The following is a 19,954-nucleotide window of genomic DNA, read 5'->3' on the forward strand; positions in this document are numbered from 1 at the left end:
TTGATCATGGGGGATACTAATAAACAATGACTGGACATCCACTGTAAACAAAATGTTCTTCTTAGAATCAAAGGAATACATAAAACTAAAAGTCATAATCAAATCCAAAAAATGCCATGAGTCCTTAATAAATTAACCTTATTTTTGGATTAGTGGATTTAACATGTAGTCGACTACTAAAGAAATACTTTCTGTGACTGAATTAGGTGAAGGTACTATGGGTCTAAATGAAGGGGGGGGGGTCAAGACTTTTGTGAATTTTGGGGATACCAAACATGGTCCCCAAAAGTGGATGTTCAACTAACATAAAATCATACATGCAACTACGAAAACAAAAACTGACAAGCCGTAGATGAAGGAAACGAACTAAGGGTGCAGGATAAAGATAAATCCAAAATAGCGTATGTAGTTTAAAAATCCAAGAAGGTTTATTTCCACACAGTCACGTTAAACACTCCAAGCGTTTTTCGTCCCAGCAATGCCGGAACTTCATCAGACAACGACTTTCTTTCCCAATATTACTTTTATACAAATTAACAGTTGTCTATAATTAGTCACTGAAACGCCCATGCTACATTAAGTACTAGGCACAAGCCAATGACTTGAACACAGTAATAATAAAACTTTGACAATGAAAAACAAATAATAAAATAGTAATAGCAACATTGTGTGCTAAAAAAGAAACATTGTATACTAGCCAAACTGAACAGCGACTATCGACTGAACTTAGAGAAGTCAGAGAACAGCGTCCACTGAACACGGACACCAACTTTAATGTTAAATCATGGTTAAACATGGAATTGAACCTGGACAATTTAACTACAGGTACTGAGCATTTAAATGATAGTGTAAGCACTGAAAACCTAACTGACAAACTGAAAGTTTTTGACAATAAATTATTTAAAGCTAAAAAACTACAACTAGAATTAAATTACTTAAATAGATGTGTGCAGGAGAAAATTGTGCCGAAAGGCTTAAGACATTACTCATACCCAACCGGACTCGAGTTTGGATCTGATTTTTTTAATGAATTAACCAACCTGTATAATAACCATGGCTTAGAAATACTGCAGTGCATGATTAAAATACTACAATATTTCCCTGGAAGATCTAAATAATGAAATCATTACCCTGGAACATGAAATTAAAATTGATTCAGACTTTAGCAGGTACAAATATGAATTCGATAGAACCTTAAGTAGTATATCCCAACAAATGATTAAACTAAAAGGCAATAAACTAAAAAAACTTCAAAGGGACCTTAAAGCCTACAGAGATGGAGAGGCGTTTCCGAAACCGCCTAATACCAACAATCTCCCACTTAAACCTAACGGATTCAGTTACCCAACATCTTCAAAAAGCAAAACTAGGCATGTTACATCAAGAAATGCAACAACTTCTAACAATATGAACATAATAGATGAAATTTTTGAAGATGCAATTAATGAACCTGAAACAAGTCAATCCTACCAGCAAGGTAATAACACCAGGCAAAACCAAGGTGTACAAAAAAACTACAAGGGGGGAACAACTGGTCCCCAAGGACAGAAACGGAGATACAACACCAGGAGCAACAACCAATATCAGGGTTAAAACTGTATGAAATTATATCAAATACCAAAAAAGATTTTAAAATCTATAACTACACTGAATGTCACATTAACCCTAGCCTGGTGGAACTTTTCGCCAAAGGAATGACTTTTGTACCTACAAAAAGATGTGATACCTCTGAATTAATTATTGACTTCAAATTGTTTATACGCAAATTAAATTTAAACATCCTTTTTGGTAACAACAGCTACAATACAAATGAATTAAGGACAACTAGCACTTATATCCCACCCCAAAACGATGTATTGAACATGTTTGAACATTTGTGTATTAGTGAATTTAGAGATCTTGCTAAACATGGTAATAACAGGAACATCGAAGTAAACATGTCAGAAGAAGAAACCAGTTCACTAAATCTAATTAGACAGTTACCCTTAAGACTAATGAAACCAGACAAAGGTGGAGGGTTAGCGGTCCTTTACAATAGTGATTATTCAAATATTATGAGTTCAATATTAGAAAGTGACACCTATGAAGTAATGAGTAGAAATGAATTAAATCAGGCACATAATAAAATCAAAATGTTTTTTAGTGACCTATACACAGATGGTATTATAGATATTAACCAATACAGTTACATTACAATGATGGCACCCAGAATTCCAAAAATCTTTGGTATACCGAAGTTACACAAAAGTGTGATAAATCCACCTTTTAGAGCTTTGGTAGACGCAAGGCAGTCCATTACTTATCCATCTGCAAAACTTGTGGACTGCATCTTGAAAAAGTATGTGAGGTTAGAAACACAGATTCTTAAGGACTCTTGGTCCTTTTTAGAATGTATTCAGAACACACCATTTAACAAATCTGGGAATTTTTTAACCATTGACATCTGTGATCTGTACTCCTGTATTCCACATACAATAGGCACTGAATGGGTAGTCGACTTTATTAGAACCAAACGAATGTTTATTAGTGGAACAACTCCTAGATATAATTTTGGCAAATAACTTCATATGCTTTGAAGGATTGTTATTTAAACAAAGGATAGGGGTAGCCAGTGGGCTCCAGTTTTGCAAACTTGGTTTTAGCACACTGGGAAAATGAACATCTCTTAAGTAGTGAATGGATGAACAAAATATTTTGTTACAAAAGGTTCTTGGATGATATATTTATAATCATCAACGGGGATGAACTAGTCGCAGATCAATTAGTCGACTACCTTAGTTCAACTACTCAATTTTTAAGGTTCACAAAAAACTTTCAACAAACTTCAATTAACTTTTTATGACTAAAGATTCAGACAAATATACGGCTAAAATTTACAGAAAGGAAACACATTATAATAGTTACCTGCACTTTACAAGCATGCACCCCTACCATCAAAAGAAATCAGTTGTCAAGGGACAACTAGTCAGGGCTGCAAGCATGGTAACACTTGACCAGGAATTTGATGAAGAATGTACCCGGTTGTACGACATGTTCATACCCTGACTCATTTTTACAAACAATATTCCAGGAAGTAATTGAGAAAAGAAATAAGGGAACATACACACCGATTTTAAATTCTCAATTTAACCCAAACACCTTATCGAGACATGATCATAATCTAGAACAAGTAGATGTTATAGTTATAGACAGTGTTGAACATGATTCTGATGAAGCAGTAGAAAATAAGCAAAATTTTACTATTGCATTTACATTTAATTACTGCATTGAGGCACTAAATATAAGTCAAATAGTGAAAAAATATTGGCGCTTCTTATCTTTAGACAAAGACCTTTCACATGTCTTCAATTATGGCCCAACGATAACATATAGGAGGGGCCATAATTTAAAAAAACTATTAGAAATAAATTTTAAAACAAAGAAAATTAAAAGAGGTACCATAAAATGTGGAAGTTGTAAATATTGCTCACATATAGATACATCAGAAACTTTTAATATCAGAGATGAAATTTTTCATATTAATGTATCCTGCAATTGTAACTCTAGGGCAGTAGTCTATCTAGCTCAATGCACAAAGTGCCCTTCATTTTACGTGGGCAAAACAGATAGACAGGATATATGAGCATTGTTATGCTATAGCGAAAAACAAGGATGACAATGCTCTGGCTAGGCATTGTACAAAAAATCCAGAGCATACATTTAAATTCATGGTGATAAACCAAATTGTGCAAAACCATAAAGAAAGCGGGTTGGTCAATGACAATTTAAACTCGAGCTGGAAAGTGAACTTAAATGGCAAATAAGATTAATGGCCTGTAGTTATCCAGGCCTAAATGAATACTTAGGTGAGGTCTATAACACCCAACGTGAAATATACTTATAGAATATTGATTTCACAGAGTATTCACATAATTAGTAATAACTATTGGTGAAATTCAATATTAAACAAAATAGGTAAAAATAAGTTATTTTGAATTTTACAAAATAATAAAAAAAAAGATGTTTTTTAATATATTATATTTAAGACATCAGATTAAACCATTTGTACATATATATTTTATATTTATTATATTATAATATTTATTTATTTGGTTTAATATTATATAGACATATTTAAAACAATACACTTATAAATTTTTAAATATTATAATTCATTTTGACATAATTAAATGGACTGTCTATACTAAACATATTCAAATAATATAGTTATTACCTGTTTAGAAAATAACTGGGTAATTAAATTACATTTGTTTATTTTAAGTTAGGATGGTACTATATATACATTAATAACTTAGATTACATTCCTACATTATTTTCAACATTACCTTTAATATATTGTTTATTTTAGGTTAAAACCCGTGTTTTAGACAAACGTTAAATGCAGTAATACAAAATATAAGTATTTTATAAAGTGGTGTAAAACACATTTTTGATTATTACAATATGATTTTGTGTTTTAGCACTGTAACACTGCATAATGAAGACACACGGGTTTTATCCTTTGGTTAGTATACAGTGTTTCTTTTTTTAGCACACAATGTTGCTATTACTATTTTATTATTTGTTTTTTAATGTCAAAGTTTTATTATTACTGTGTTCAAGTCATTGGCTTGTGCCTAGTACTTAATGTAGCATGGGCGTTTCAGTGATTAATTACAGACAACTGTTAATTTGTATAAAAGTAATATTGGGAAAGGAAGTTGTTGTCTGATGAAGTTCCGGCATTGCTGGGACGAAAAATGCTTGGAGTGTTTAACGTGACTGTGTGGAAATAAACCTTCTTGGATTTTTAAACTACATAACTATAATGCTTTGGATTTATCTTTATCCTGCACCCTTAGTTCGTTTCCTTCATCTGCGGCTTGTCAGTTTTTGTTTTCATAAAATCATACATGTTATTAGTAATATACCCATTGACCCACAGATCATATAAAATAGAACATATACAACAACAACTGTGATATGCCTCAAAAAACAGCTGTTGGTTAACTAATGAATATTCAGTCTCAATACTTAACATATTTTCCATAGAGTTAATATATTTATCTTGTTCAAGAATTACCAGCCCCCTCCCTTATCGGCTTTCATAAACCGAAGGTGGCTTAAAGACCTCAGTTTTTTTAAGGCTGTTCTTTGAGCTCTAGTTAGATTATAAAACTTATAATCTACATTATTTATGTATTTATTTATTTTAACATTATTTTACCAGGATAAATCCAACTGGACATAAAGTGTCCATTTTCAGTGGAGTCCTGGGGAGAAAAGCTCCAAGGAAGTTAACAGAGTACATACATGGTTTAGATAATAATAAAAAACTGGTATACAAGGTAAGAGAAACAAAGAAGTACAAGAACAGTTTTGTAAAACAATAAGATACTCAAACAATAAGATACTCAGGAGAAGAACCCTTATTTGCAATATTTACAAAAAAAGTACATATCAGGTGAGTATATCAGGTGAGAATATAGTGTATGCAATGGAGGCATACAGCGGGTCACTTATATGGAGTAGTGAGTCTTCAAGGGGGGTCTTTGCAGTTGCAGAGAGGGTTAGCATAGAGGTGTGAATTAAGAAGGCCCTTGAAGGTGCTTGTGTGACTTTGTAGCCTGAGTTCAGGTGGGAGGGTGTTCCATACTTTAGCAACATCATAAGAGAATAGGGCCTCCCCAGTGCTGTTGACTGGAATCTGAACAGAACCATTAGTTTCATCCTGCTCATCACCAGAAGTATCAGACGCATCATTCATACTGAATACATTCTCAGCAGGAACAACACCAGCCGATTCACTTCTGGAACAGTCAGAATTCAAAGTCAAACTGGAAGTGACATCACCACCTGTCTTAATAACTTCACTAAAGGAAGTAGGAAGAAGACCAGAAGCTTCTTGGTTTCTATACGATCCCTAAGTTGGTTCTGTGTCTTAAAGGAGCCAATAGCCTTTTTAACATCAGAGAAATGGGAAAAAGCAGTATTGTTGGAATATGCATCAATGTCCCATTGTCACACACACACACACACACACACACACACACACACACACACACACACACACACACACACACACACTCACCACTCAGTTTCTGTTGCCTATTCCATGCAACTAAACTAATGCATTGCTTCCAAAACAATAGCATTTTTCAAACAGCAGCACTGGCAGAAATATTTTTAGCATTCCATTTTTACTTGAAGAATAATTTGTCTTGAAACACTACATGCAAAACCATATCAGTGCCAATGTTTTTCATCACTCAGCATTGGTGTTTCAGCAAACTTGCCAGTCTGTTTGGAAAAGCATTTCTTCATTTCGGTCACCAACCATTTTGTAATTTATCAGACTATATGAAGATATACACAAGCATACCTGGCTGCCAGTGATTGGTTTATAACCATGCATCTGTATTTTATGCATTTTTAATTACATTGCAGTACTTTCTTGTTTTATTTCAACTAACCTAAGCACTAATGATTTTAATGTACTAGAAATTTAGTAGTGTCCTCCTCTACTGTGGGGTTAAGAGTCATTACATTTATGCATTAGTACTATCATGCATTATTCAACTGATTATTTTTGTTTTCTTAACTCACAGTATTATTAAACATCCATTGTATACTAAAATACCTCACAAAATATTCTTTGCTGTTACAGACTTATAATATAGTGCACCTTCTCCATAAGTTAACATATAGCACTATTGATTGCTAATTTTCTTCATATACACTAACTGCCAGTGAAACTGTTGTAGCCCAACCACAGTATATTTTACACCAGCATGCCTGCAAGAACAAGCCAAGTTAAAAAAAATATTCACATTTAAAATGCTGACATTAAGTTTATAGACATTGTGCTATCCAGTTTATTCAAAGCCATATAATAAACACACTGTCATCAGTCACCAAAACAAGGCAACCAGGGGTCATACTCAAAGAACATGGCTGGTGTGATAATGCTCCTGTTTACTACAATTGATTCCTTTATAACATAATTGCTCTGGGATGTAGAACCCATTTAAACAGAAATACACAAACACACACACACACACACACACACACACACACACACACACACACACACACACACACACACACATCCATTGGCTACAACCCCTTGTATGACTGTATACACATCAGATAGCTATTTGTGATCTAATGAATGAATAAGTGTATAAATAATAACCTAGATGTGTATTTCACCTTGCTGCTTTTGAAAGCCATACAGTGCATCCCATTGCATTCCCCACCCTCTCTCAACCTCTTACCTTAAGAATCAGAGACAAACACCCAAAATATGGAAGATATTTTAAATATTGGTCTTATTGCTCCCCAGACTAATGAAAGAGGATAACATATACATACTAAATCTAGAGCACTTGAATAATAGTTTTCAATCTTACTCACAAACACTGGCTAATCAACAATGTATGTACTGTACCTGTGTACTATGTATGTATTCTACTTATGTTCCAAATTTCAGCTGTACACCACAAATCTATTAATTACCTTTATTTTTAAAATTAATATTTTTTTGTTTGTTCTCTCCACTGTAACTGTTTATGTGCCGCATGCCACTGTAAATACATGTCTCTTATAATTTGTGTGTATACTGATCATGCCTAAATAACTAAATGTGTCTGTAATTTTTCTTTGTGGAGCTTTTCTCCCCGGGCGTCTGCTGAAAAAGGGTCTTTTTCGACTCAGTCAGACACCCCTGGTTAACAAATGTAAAATAAAATAAATAAATAAAAAAATCTACTTAAAAGTTGTTGCTATAGCAGATTTTCTGTTAGCAAGCATTTTCTGTATGGTATGAAGTCTGAAACTCAGATGACTGTCATTATTTAGTGACTGCAGTCTACAACCTTTACCAAAAAGCCACAAATTTTATGAGGAACAGACCACAAATATAAGGGAAAAATTCAGTTGAGAACTATACCTTTTACACACACACACACACACACACACACACACACACACACACACACACACACACACACACACACACACGCACACACACACGCACACACACACACACACACACACACACACACACACACACACACACACACACCCATTAATTACAGCCACTTGTATCAGTCTGTATCTTAGATATCTGTTTAAGATCAAGTGAATGAGTATTCAAATCATAAATAATAGCCCAGAAATATCTCACTGCTGTCAGAATTATATAGTGCAGCTCACTTCAACTGCCTTTATGCCCTCTTATCATTTTATCTCAAGAAACAGAAACAAAAGCACAAAAAATACATGAACAGATTTTAAGTAATTCTCTCATATACTTTGAATGTTGCTAGAATAACAAGCATTGCACTAGCATGCATATTCTGAAGAATACAGTCAGAAAACCACGTGCCTGTCATTTTTCAGTGACTGCAATCTGCAATAATATACCAAATAGCCACATAGTTTACAAGGAACAACCGAGAATACCTCTCAACATCTTTGCTCAAGAATTCAGAACAAAGACAAAAATAAAGGGGGTGGGGAAGGCCCCAAAAAGGACACATTTTAAATATTAATTTTATCTATTTGTTAACCAGGTAAACCCTCTAGACAAAGTGCACCTTTTCAGGGTCAACCTTGGAGCACTTCTGGGTTAAGTGACTTAAAGTCACACATTAAGTAAATGGAGGTGGAAGGATTCAAACCCAGTACTCCTGATTACAGGAAGCAGTCTGTTAACATCTCAGCGCTTTACATACCAGACAACTCTAATTCACTTAAAAAGTTAACAGAACAATAGGTGCCATATCCTTCCACATAACTCATGCATTTTCTGAACAATAAGAACTATGAAACTCTAATGAATGGCGTTAATAATTGACTGTAATCCTGAACAATTAAACAGATAAAAGAAGTTAATGGGAGGTAGGGCATAAATATGAAGCAAAATCAGAAATGCTCTGCAAAATCAGAGACAGCGAAGAGATATACTGTTTTAAATCATTTAAAATTTTAACAGAAGAACATGTTTTGCATCAAAGTGTATTTTCTGAATAACAAGTATGAAATTCTAATGATTGGCATTACTGACATCTTGTAAATCTCAGTGGTATTAATCCTCAGTGATTTAAAAGAAAATTAAGAAATTAATGAAGGTCTGGCAGTTAGTACAGACAGAGGATTAAGACTAAGTAAGCTCTTAATGAACTGCTTTCTGCAGTCAAGTGTACAGTGTTTGATTCTTTCTACTTCCATTTGCCTACTGGGTGACTCTAAACAAGTCACTTAAATCGGGTCCATATCACTTTGACGAAATGGCAGAAGTTCAAACACCATATGTTCGAACTTCTAACCTCAAAGTGCAAAACCATAGAAGGCTTAGAACAGCAATTTTTTTTCCCAGGGAAAAAAATCGCTGTTCCAAGAAACACACACACAACGCAAGCATACCAAAAAAACAGCGATCCACATACATACACTTAAAATCCTACAAGTAACCCTACACTAAACTGCAAATACACTACTATCTATCCACTTACCTTAACCCAAACCCTAAGGTCCGTCACTATCACACACTCACCTGGCCCGCGCCCCAACCCTAACTCACCTATCCCGCCCTAACTCACCTAACCCACACCTTAAACCTAATGTCCACACAATCGCACACTTACCTGAACCCGACCCATAACTTTCCACCACAGTACTAAAAATAGCAAAGCCACAGAAACGGCCCACCAAATTCTTTCCCTGGGAAAGAATTTGGTGTTCTGTGGCTTTGCGATAATATATTTTCGAACTTCACAGTTTGAACATATGGTGTTCGGACTGCTGAAGTTTCGAAGAACGTAAATCATAGTGCTCTTGAAAAATGTCTTCACCTGGTTAACAAATATATATATTTTAAAAAGGATAGGCAATAAATATGATGCAAAAACAGAAAATGACAGCAGTCCAAAATCAACTCCAGGGGTCCAGAAACTGTCTGAGGTAAACTGTGCAATAATCAGACACACACTGTCATCCAATCATGATTACCTGCAATGGGAAAGACTGTGATGTTCTGTGCTACTCTGTCTTTGCTCGAAGTTAATGGGAGGTAGGGCATAAATATGGGTCAAAATCAGAAATGCTCTGCAAAATCAGAGACAGCTAAGAGATATACTGCTTTAAATCATTTAATCTCTCCAAGATACTTGAAAAATGTATCAACACCCAGGTCTCCAACTACCTCCTAGCTAATAATCTCCTCTTCAACACCCACCATGGTTTCAGGCCATATCACAGCACTACCTCTGCTCTGCTCTCCTTCACCAACACTATACTTCATCACAAAAACAATGGCCTCTTCTCTACTGCCATATTTCTAGATCTCTCAAAGGCCTTTGACATGGTATCTCATGAGCTACTACTCTCTACTCTCCCCAACCTCTCCTTCTCACAATCAGCCTGCAACTTGTTCTACAGCTATCTACATGGATGCCAGCAATCAGTAATATGGGACGATAACCTATCACCTCGCCTCCCAGTTACTCTCGGAGTTCCCCAAGGGTCTATCCTTGGCCCTCTGCTATTCTCACTTTTCACTAACAACCTACATACTGCCACCACACAAGCATCTCTTATACAGTATGCAGATGACTCTTCTCTCATCTGCTCAGCCCCCACTCTACCAGAACTACAACAAATCACACAGGAATCATTCTCTTCTGTAGAAAGCTGGCTATCAAATGCTCAGCTCCTACTCAACTGAAGTAAGACAAAACTTCTTCTGTTCCAACCTTCCAAAGCCACCCAAACCCCCCACACTTTAACATTCTCGGCAAAGATAATACCATCATCTCTCCATCAGAACACACAAAATTACTCGGTGTGGAAATAGACAACAAACTTAGATTTTACACCCACATATCTCTCACAATAAAAAAGTTCACAAGAAACTTGGTGCATTATATCGAAGCCGCCAATTCCTAACAAAGGAGGCTAGACTCTCCATAGCCAATTCCCAGCTAATCTCACCCTAATCTATGCATCCCCCATACTTACCAATCTTAGACAGACAGACCTACACAAGCTGGATGCTTGTTACAACAAAATTGCTAAATTTGCCACTGGAACCTCCTACCGCAGCCATCACTGCATCTCTCTTAAAGAGTTAAACTGGCTAGAAATCCCACAACTCCTTCAATTTAATCAACTCACCCTCACTCATAAACTTATTAACCACCCCCTTAACATCCCTTCCCTTCAAATCCTTCTCCAACCTTATCACTCCACTAGGCCCCTAAGATCAAGCAACAAAAATCAACTCACTGTTATCAAACCCACAATCTCAAAAGGAGAAGCCACATGTTCATGTATCATATCTAAACTTTGGAACAATCTTCCACCCTACTCTACCTTCCAGCAGCCTTTTCAAGACTGCACTCAAATTCCATTTAAATTTGCACTGGCTTTGTCCTTGTTCTAATTCAGACTAACATGCCCAACCTTACCTCCCACCTAGACTCTTAACCCAACTATACTACCACCACTACTAACCACAGTCAGAATTAGCTAGTTGTCTTTACATACTTTAACATCTTGGCTGACAACTTTGTTACTAATATTATAAATGACAAGAAACTATCTTGACTTGCAACATTTACTGTATATACTGTTGATAATCAATATCTTGTTATTGTATTAAAGCCAACAACCTGTAATGTCCTTTACTATTGCTGCAACTTTGTATCTCTATCATGTACATGATTTGGAGCTTTTCTTCCTGGGCATCTGCTGAAAAAAGGACCTGCATCCAGTAAGAATTTCCCGGCAAACAAATGTAAATAAAATAATAAATAAATTAGCTTGAATGCTTTATATATGAGCTAATGAAAGAAAAGCAAAACAGAACACTGAGCCTACTCAGATAATTGGGATTGGAGATATGAATGGGGTATTTTTTTATAATGTTTATTGTGCCTCCTCCCAGCACAGGCCCCCTAGGCAGCTGCCTAAGTCACGTTGTTTTGGACTTGACCCTGATCAATTCACAAACTGATGGTCTTCATCTTTAAAATCTCTAAACCCATTAAAACCAGTATCTTAGAATTCAATGATTTTAAATGTACTAATCTCACCAAATTGATTATGATGATGATGATGATGACAAAGCAAGTGTCTTCACAAAGAACCCATGCCAGCTTTGATAAATTAATAGAAAGAACAGTCCCAACCAGATCTAAATATAATGGGAAATTTAAAAACAAACAAACCTGGCAGTCCACCAACATAAACAAACTCTACAATAAAAGAAAAAAAAACTTTGTGTATACCAGCTGAAACAATCCTCACATCAAGGGTAACATCCGAAAATTGACTAAAAACTTCACAAATTCTTTTAGGTCTACTAAAGCAACCCAAGAATTTAGGTTAGCATCTGAAGTTAAGGATAATCAAAAACTAATAATTAAAAATCCTTCTTCAGCTACATTTGGAAACTAAGAAATAACACTCAACATTGCTCTGAACTTATTTATAACAGCATCACCTACCCTGAGTCAGTAGACAATGCCAATATTATCAAACAAATTCAATATAAATTTTACCCCAGAGGTGACTATCACTGCATCTGTCAAATCCCCATGATCACAACATAATATGTACTGAAGGTGATCTCCAAGACTAGAACTACTTTCACCATGGCACTTGATAACATACCTGACTGTTTAATAAACAGCACTAAACAAGCCCTGAAGGAGCCACTCCTTAAACTATTTAACCTGGGTTTAGCCACTACCTTTGCCCCTGACATTTGGCACTCAACAGGTAATGCTTTTCCACAAGGGTTGCCCCATAACTGATCCAGGGAAGTATAGCTTCCTTTAAAACCTATTTATCTTTTTTCAGTTCTAGTGCTGTGTGATGCCTGGTACTTGTATCCTTCTGCATAACTCATAAATACTGAAACTTGAAGCACCCCACAGGTGAGACATCTCCATAATGGCATCTTATATGTGCTGCCTCTCATCCTGAAATTGGAACATAATCAATGTATGTTAAGAATATTAAATGCTACGTGACTAGTCACTTTAACCTGACAGTGTGGAGCATTTGTGGGTGGATGTGAAATGGCTTTCTGTTCCTCTACTCTCTGTTCATAGCTATCACTATGTAATACCCTAACTAAGGGGGCATGGTATCCATGCTTGCTCAACAGCATGGGGTCACTATTTTTTTTACAACTTTATTAACCCTTTCTCAGCACCATATTAAGAATCTTATCAACTATCTTGGGGCTAGGACACCACCTGCTATCCATGTCAACTATGTAGTTGTTTCTGAGGCAATCTCTTTTTTGGTGTTTCCTCGATCTGTTCTCCTTCGCTCAGCTCAGGGTCACTCAGCTACCCTACCCAATCCTCAATTCCCACCCCCTTACTCTTCATTTATACTTACTGAAGCCCCTCTCATTCTTTCATTTCACTAATTACAAGCTATGCTTAGGAAAAAACATACCTTTTTCCTTTCAATCTACCCAGCTTGACACTAAGGAAAAACTATACCTTTTTCCTTTCAATATACTCAGACTGACACTATTCCCTCCCCTTATCACCTTACATCTAAGTCCTCATTCCATACACTGCACTACACCTTCCTTATCCCCCAAAATCTCTCTCTAGTTACTCAAGAGGCAAACTCAACATACAGCCAACTCTTGCACTACATCCCCAAACATTTTCCCACAGATTTTCCCACAGTGTACTTCTCTCAACCTATACCACCACTAACTCTTCTATCAAATTTCAGCAATATTCACATCTATATTCTATACTATTCCTGTCAACTACTAACCAACACAAATTCACTCACTACCATTTCTTCTCACCAAAGCAATGATAACATAGCCATCACCCCCTTGCAGTACTGCCTTCCTGTCCCCACATATATTATTCTCCATCTCTCCAATTCCATGCTCTGCTATGGCATGCTTATAGTCTCCCACTATGGCTGTTAACATGCACCACTTCACATCATCTTCATCCATGCTGTCTTTACCTACAATTGCCTGCAACTCAGTTTCACTTTCAGATCAGTTCTTTCTACCACTTCCTTATAGCATCAAAGATATTCAATAATACCTTCATTCAATTGTTAAAAAAATTTGATCCACGCACAAAACAATAACCACATAAACACACCAAAAATCAAGAACAAGTTTAATTGAATTGTTCCCTTTCCTGTATTCAGTCTAATATTCAGTACTGACATCCACCCAAATCCTGGTCTACCATAGCAGACACAAAAATAAAACATCCCCAACAAACTTTGATCAGCTACACTCCAGAAAAAAAATCCATAACAACTGACCTCAGAAATCCTGGCAAACTAACAAAGCCTGAGAGCTGTAGTGCTCCGTGCAGGCAAGGTATAAACTGTAACTGCTATTTGCTACATTTGTAGCAAGCAGTTTGTTACAGTTTAAAAATATTTTTTTTTAACTGTAAGCATCATAGCACTCTGTAGAGGCAGGGTATAAACTGTATCAACTGCCTCTTACATTTGTAGAAAATAGTGTACTACAGTTTTAAAGAAGAAATTATTTGTTTTAAATATAATATGTTGAAGGAGGGTTGGGGGAAGGGCACAGAAACAGGACCTGAATGTCTAGGGCAGGAGCAGAGGGGCATTTTGTAAGCGACCTGGTTAGTGTTTCAGTAGGAGGAGCATCCTTTATTTTAATGTACCATTTACAGTGAAGTGCTATTTTTTTGCTCTTCACTTGTAGAGCCGAGGGGGTGGGGCTCTGGTTCATAGTACCCACTCAGTACTCTGGTTGAACCAGCTATAGTTCTTGATCAATTACCTAAAAACCATAAGCTGCCAGAAAAGACTAGAAGCACTGCCCCTTTTGTTCAGTATCTTACAAAGGGGAGATCCATGACTTGTCTTCCATGTCATTAGGGACCCTGTGGTCCTGGATCTCATGCATCTCAACAAATCAAATAGTCTCAAAATAACAGAACAAGGGATCTAAAACAGATGGTACACTGTAGTTGGGGAGTCCGCCTCTACCAGTAGACCAGTTACCAGTGGGGTACCACAAGGATCTGTGCTGGTCCTCCACTGTTTGGAATCTATTTAGTCCAGGTGAAGGTAGATAGCCTGTGGCTTACCAAGTTTATAAATGAGTACAAACTAGTGCAATCATAGAGTCTCCCACTGATGTTAACATATTACAGAAAGGGGAGACACAGACAAATGACTGATGCCAAATTCATGGACTAAAACTTAATGCAAAAAATGCCTCATTATCCTCTTTGGCAAAGAGGTATCCACTGCTAATTATGATATAGATAACACCCCTTTAAGGTCAAACTCAGTAGTGCAAGTCTTGGAACCACAGGTTGATAGCAATCTAAACTTAGATCATCATGTGTCTTTAGTGTTAAGAAAAGCATTCTACATTGTGCATCTTATAAATAAGGACATCGCTCAACACTTATCAGTCCAATAACTGAGTACAATGCTTCTTTCTGTATGTACCTCACCAGACACCTGCAGCAACTGGAAAGACCGCAGCAGTTTCTTACCAAGAAAATCCTGGGCCTCCAAAGTATGATATACATGGAAAGACTGAAAGCCCTGTCCGTGCACTCTGCATCATGTAGGCTGCAGAGAGGCAACCTGTGCCTGGCTTACAGAGCAGTCTGAGACCCGTCCCTAATGGAAATGCTGCACATCCACAAATCAAATGGGATGAGAATAACATGCTCCAGGGATCTCAACCTAGCCTGTGACATTAACAGAACATGCTGGAGGGACGGATACATCGATTACCACTCCTCTGGAATAAGTCCCAATCCATGTGAAAAGAAGCTCCTCAATGACCCTATTCAAGCACAACCTTGACAACTGGATGGGGGACCCTAAATTCATCCTGAGGTGGCACCTATGTCCCTCATGAACTGGGGCAGTCAGTGCTGATCACATGATCACTCTGCTAACAGTGAAAGTCTAAATACGGTCAATAAGGAACTTGTTTTTTTTAAATAGCTAGGCTTGTAAAGGCCCTAGGGACATTAGCCTATTAACCTCCTATGAATGACTGGATGGGTATGCGCAAGTTCTCCACTATCTTGGCTAGGCTGGCCCTCCTCAAAAAAGGAAGTACAGTCTAATGGTGGATAACGGCAGGGTGTAAATGGTTCTAAGACTCATTGTATTGAATTTCCTATGATCCTATGATCTTACGATGACAAATTGTTTGTCTCTGTCTGTATAAATGTATAAGTGCTGCTGTACAGCACTATGCTCATCATCCTGCCTGTTTCCTAAATAAATGATTCAGAATATGAATAAAAAAGAAATGTCTAAGCTTAGAAACAATATGATTTGATACATACTTTCCAATGGATCTTCCACAATACTTTCAATTCGTTTTAGAGTCCCATCTTTTTGTAGTTTCTCTGTCAGAATTTCTGATGGCACAAGTTCCCTAACCGTCTGTCCATCGTCCTCTGACTTAGATAGCCATCTTTCACATGGGAATGTGATTGTTTCAGACCCCTGCGTGAAACAGAGAACATAATGGTTAAGGCGTTAATCTGTAAAACTGCAGATCTAGATCTGAATCTAATCAGCTGTCATTTGCGTACGATCACGTGACTTACCTTCCTTGCATTCTTGTGTCTTTATTTAAAAAGGAAACTAAATGTTCTGACTGCACTATCTCATTACCAAACAGTGAAACATGGGGCCAGTCAAAAAAAAGGTAGGGTCAGTTTTGAATAAAAGGTGTGCTATCCCTTGACCATGTTTTGTTTAATGCCAAAGTCTTTTAAGAGTTAATGTGCCATTCCTAAATGTGTTTAATGATATTTTGTAAAAGTTTTAAGCCAGTTTAGTACTCAAATAGAAGAGACTTATGTCTGCATTATATAATGAGTACAATAAAATTGCATAGTAACACAGTAGTTTCACTAAATCTGTAAAGGTCTGAAACAGTTGTCAATAAATAAAATAATATATTGTTTTCATAAGTCTATGTTGTATAGACAAGTGGGCTTCGTGCTCCAGCTAGATTCAGCAAGCTGGGAAAATGCCCAAATGAAAATAAATAAACTGTGATGTCCAGTCTAGAGTTGCTTCACCAAAAGCCACCTGAGTCCAAAATGTCCAAAATGCTAGCTGGTTAGAAAGAGCAGCCCAGGCTACCTACATCACAAGTGGCAGAGCAGAAGTTCAAAGTGTTAATGCAGTCTCTTTCATGCAGCTTCATACAACACTAGCAGCAGCCTCAGTCACTTTATGTACTAGAACATACTCATGAAGAGGTTAGAGCAGGAGGGATTGTCATAAAAATGACTAGAAACAGACAGTGATGCAGCAGAATGACTACCAGTTAACAGTCCCAAGCCAGTACACCAAGTCCTGAGCCACATAACATAAGAGTCCATTGGGAGACATAATGGAAGTTATATGATGATCTTGCCAGACGGAGCAAATTATTTGTATCCATTCCCACTCCATAAACGCATGGCTCAGCTGTTCTCTTCTTTCGTTTACCGTATTATATCGCTCTATAAGATCAGTTCACTGCATCTACCAGCAGCATTTGGACAAGACGCTACAGCTATAAGGCAAAAAAGCCAAGAAAGCAGATCATATTTATAATTTATTTAGTTACTTATTTATTGACGTTTGGTAACAGGGAAAGTCCGGCTGGGTCAGGAACCCATTTTCAGCATAGGCCCTGGGAGAAAAGCTCCAGCAGTACAAGTGTTGGCATTCAGAGATTATACAAAGAGATTATACAAAATTAAAAATGATAAAAGACATTAATGTATGTATCCAGGATACAAGCAAATATTTTATACAGTAATTATTACAATATTGCATATATTAGGCCTAAGGTATTTTAACATATATATAAAATTACAATATAAGATATGAAAAATAGTATTTGTGAGAAAAAGTCCATTTAGTTTTTTACATGAAATTGCAGGCAGATAAGTTGTAGAGTAGAGCTTATTGACTATGTAGTAGAAGAGACTTGAGGTTGGTAAGTACAACATACGAAGGAAAGGAAAAGATATCAGAAGTAGTGAAGAAGTAAGGGAGATAGAGTTAATAGACAGGGGGAATGTTAAATGAGAGGCTAGTTTTTGACATAAGAGAAAGCTGTAGTGAGAAATGTGATGGGGAGGTTAATGTGAGAATAAGTTATAGAGCTTGTGGCAGAGATAGGTTCAGACGTTCATAGGATGATGCTAGGTTATTGGCCCAGAGGACCTTATAAGCCTAGCCAAGAATTTTGCCCATGTTCCCACAAAGTCAGCACCTGTTTCCCCTGTCTATCAGGGACACAGGTGGGATCCCAGGGGTCTATTTTACTGTCTCCCATCCAGTCATCCAGGTTCTTCTTAAACAGGGCTAGAGAGGTACTATGCTTGACATGGAGAGGGAGTTATTCCACAGATTCGGTAGTCTTTGGGACAGAAATCTATCCCACCAACAAGTTCTATTAAAGTCACAGACCAGGTCGAGGCCTTGTGTGTGAGTTGCATGAGTGGAGTTTGACTTATGGATATACAGCAACTCCATCAAAGGTGGCTCTGAGATGGCCTTGTATGCCAGACACAGATCACCTCTGATCAGTCTGTATGAAACTGAGTAAGGGGACAGGACTTTTATGCTATCAGTACAGCCAGGTGTCTGAGACCCTGGATTTTCCTGATCAGGAAGCTCTGCGGTTTCTCCAGCTGCTGCATGTGCTTGGCAAGGTACATGCTGAAGGGGGCACTGTACTCAATAATAGGTCTGATAAAGGAGGAGTGCAGGGATGTTATGACATCCTTGTTCCTGGATGAAATACCCTGAATTATGAGGTGGGCCATGCAGAAAGCCTTACATACACCGGAGGCAACAAGGTGATCAAAAGTCAGGTTGCTATCAACCTGGGTGCCCAAGTACCTCATGACTGATTGCGTGTTTAGTATGTTGTGATTAATGTGATCATTAGTGGGGGCTCCATTTTCCCCAAAGGGAATAATGATGCATTTCTTGGCATTCAGTTTGAGGCCATGCTTCTGGCACCAGTCATTAGTTTGGTTAAGGCTAAATTACGAGGTTTAGATCTTTAGACCACCAATTTCCAATGCTATTTGACTTGCTGATTCAAAGATGATCAGTGCTGTAGTAGCTTTAGCTATATGGGTTATAACCCACCAAAGATATAACAGCCAACCAGCTTCCAAATCTCCAGGTCACCTTCCATGTGTCCAAACACCTCCCCCCTCCTCCTCCTTCCTCATCATATCTAGCTTAAGGGATAGATATGAAGAGGAAGGAGGAGGAAGGGGGAGGTGGTAGGGAGACAGATGAATGAAGAGGTTTGTGTAAGAACAAAAGGGATGCAATGAAGGATAGGACAGAGTTAGACAGAAGTTCTGGAAGGATAGACTAGAGAATAGTAGCCTTATGATAGCTTAAGGGTTAGATATGAAGAGGAAGGGGGGTGGTAGGGAGACAAATAAGTTTAATAGTCAGTTTAGGAACAAGGGCAGGTAAGGGAGTTGAGGTAATAGCCTTTCAGTCTAAGTTTGATGGTCTTAATGGATTCAATAGCAGTGATATCTGGAGGTAGGATATTCCAGAGTTTAGCTGTGGCATAGTAGTAGAGGCAGTGCCCGGCTCTTTCAGTAGGTCTATGTGCTTTTAATAGTAGTTTGTTAGTAGAGCAGAGATTTCTAGTTGGGAAAGAGGGCCGTAAGATACACTTTAAGGTGAGGTAGCTATCAGGTTTGAGGATTATTCCGTGGACTAGTGATAGTTGCACATGATTAGCAGTTGGGGAGATCTAACCATTGTAGTTTATTAGGGGCATGGCAGTGGTATGGGCAAGTTTGGTTACACCGGTAGCAAATTTGGCAATTTTATGGTAGCAAGATGCAAGTTTGTTCTTTAGGGATGAAGAGAGGTTAGTGGCCCCATAAAGGAGGGAAGGAAGTAGCAG

General features: G+C 37.3%; 1 protein-coding gene across 3 annotated transcripts in view; it reads right to left on the minus strand.

Annotated features, from left to right (window-relative positions):
* Positions 1-19,954, minus strand: part of LOXHD1 (lipoxygenase homology PLAT domains 1) — a 2,432,812-nt gene that overhangs the window by 680,375 nt on the left and 1,732,483 nt on the right. For all 3 annotated transcript variants that reach the window (XM_044082024.1, XM_044082018.1, XM_044082011.1), the window contains one exon: positions 16,344-16,506. In XM_044082024.1, the coding sequence (XP_043937959.1) occupies positions 16,344-16,506 (163 nt within the window). The remainder of the gene's footprint in view (positions 1-16,343; positions 16,507-19,954) is intronic.

Source organism: Protopterus annectens, chromosome 1.part1, assembly GCF_019279795.1.
Source record: "Protopterus annectens isolate FY-2018-M chromosome 1.part1, PAN1.0, whole genome shotgun sequence".
NCBI lineage: Eukaryota > Metazoa > Chordata > Ceratodontiformes > Protopteridae > Protopterus > Protopterus annectens.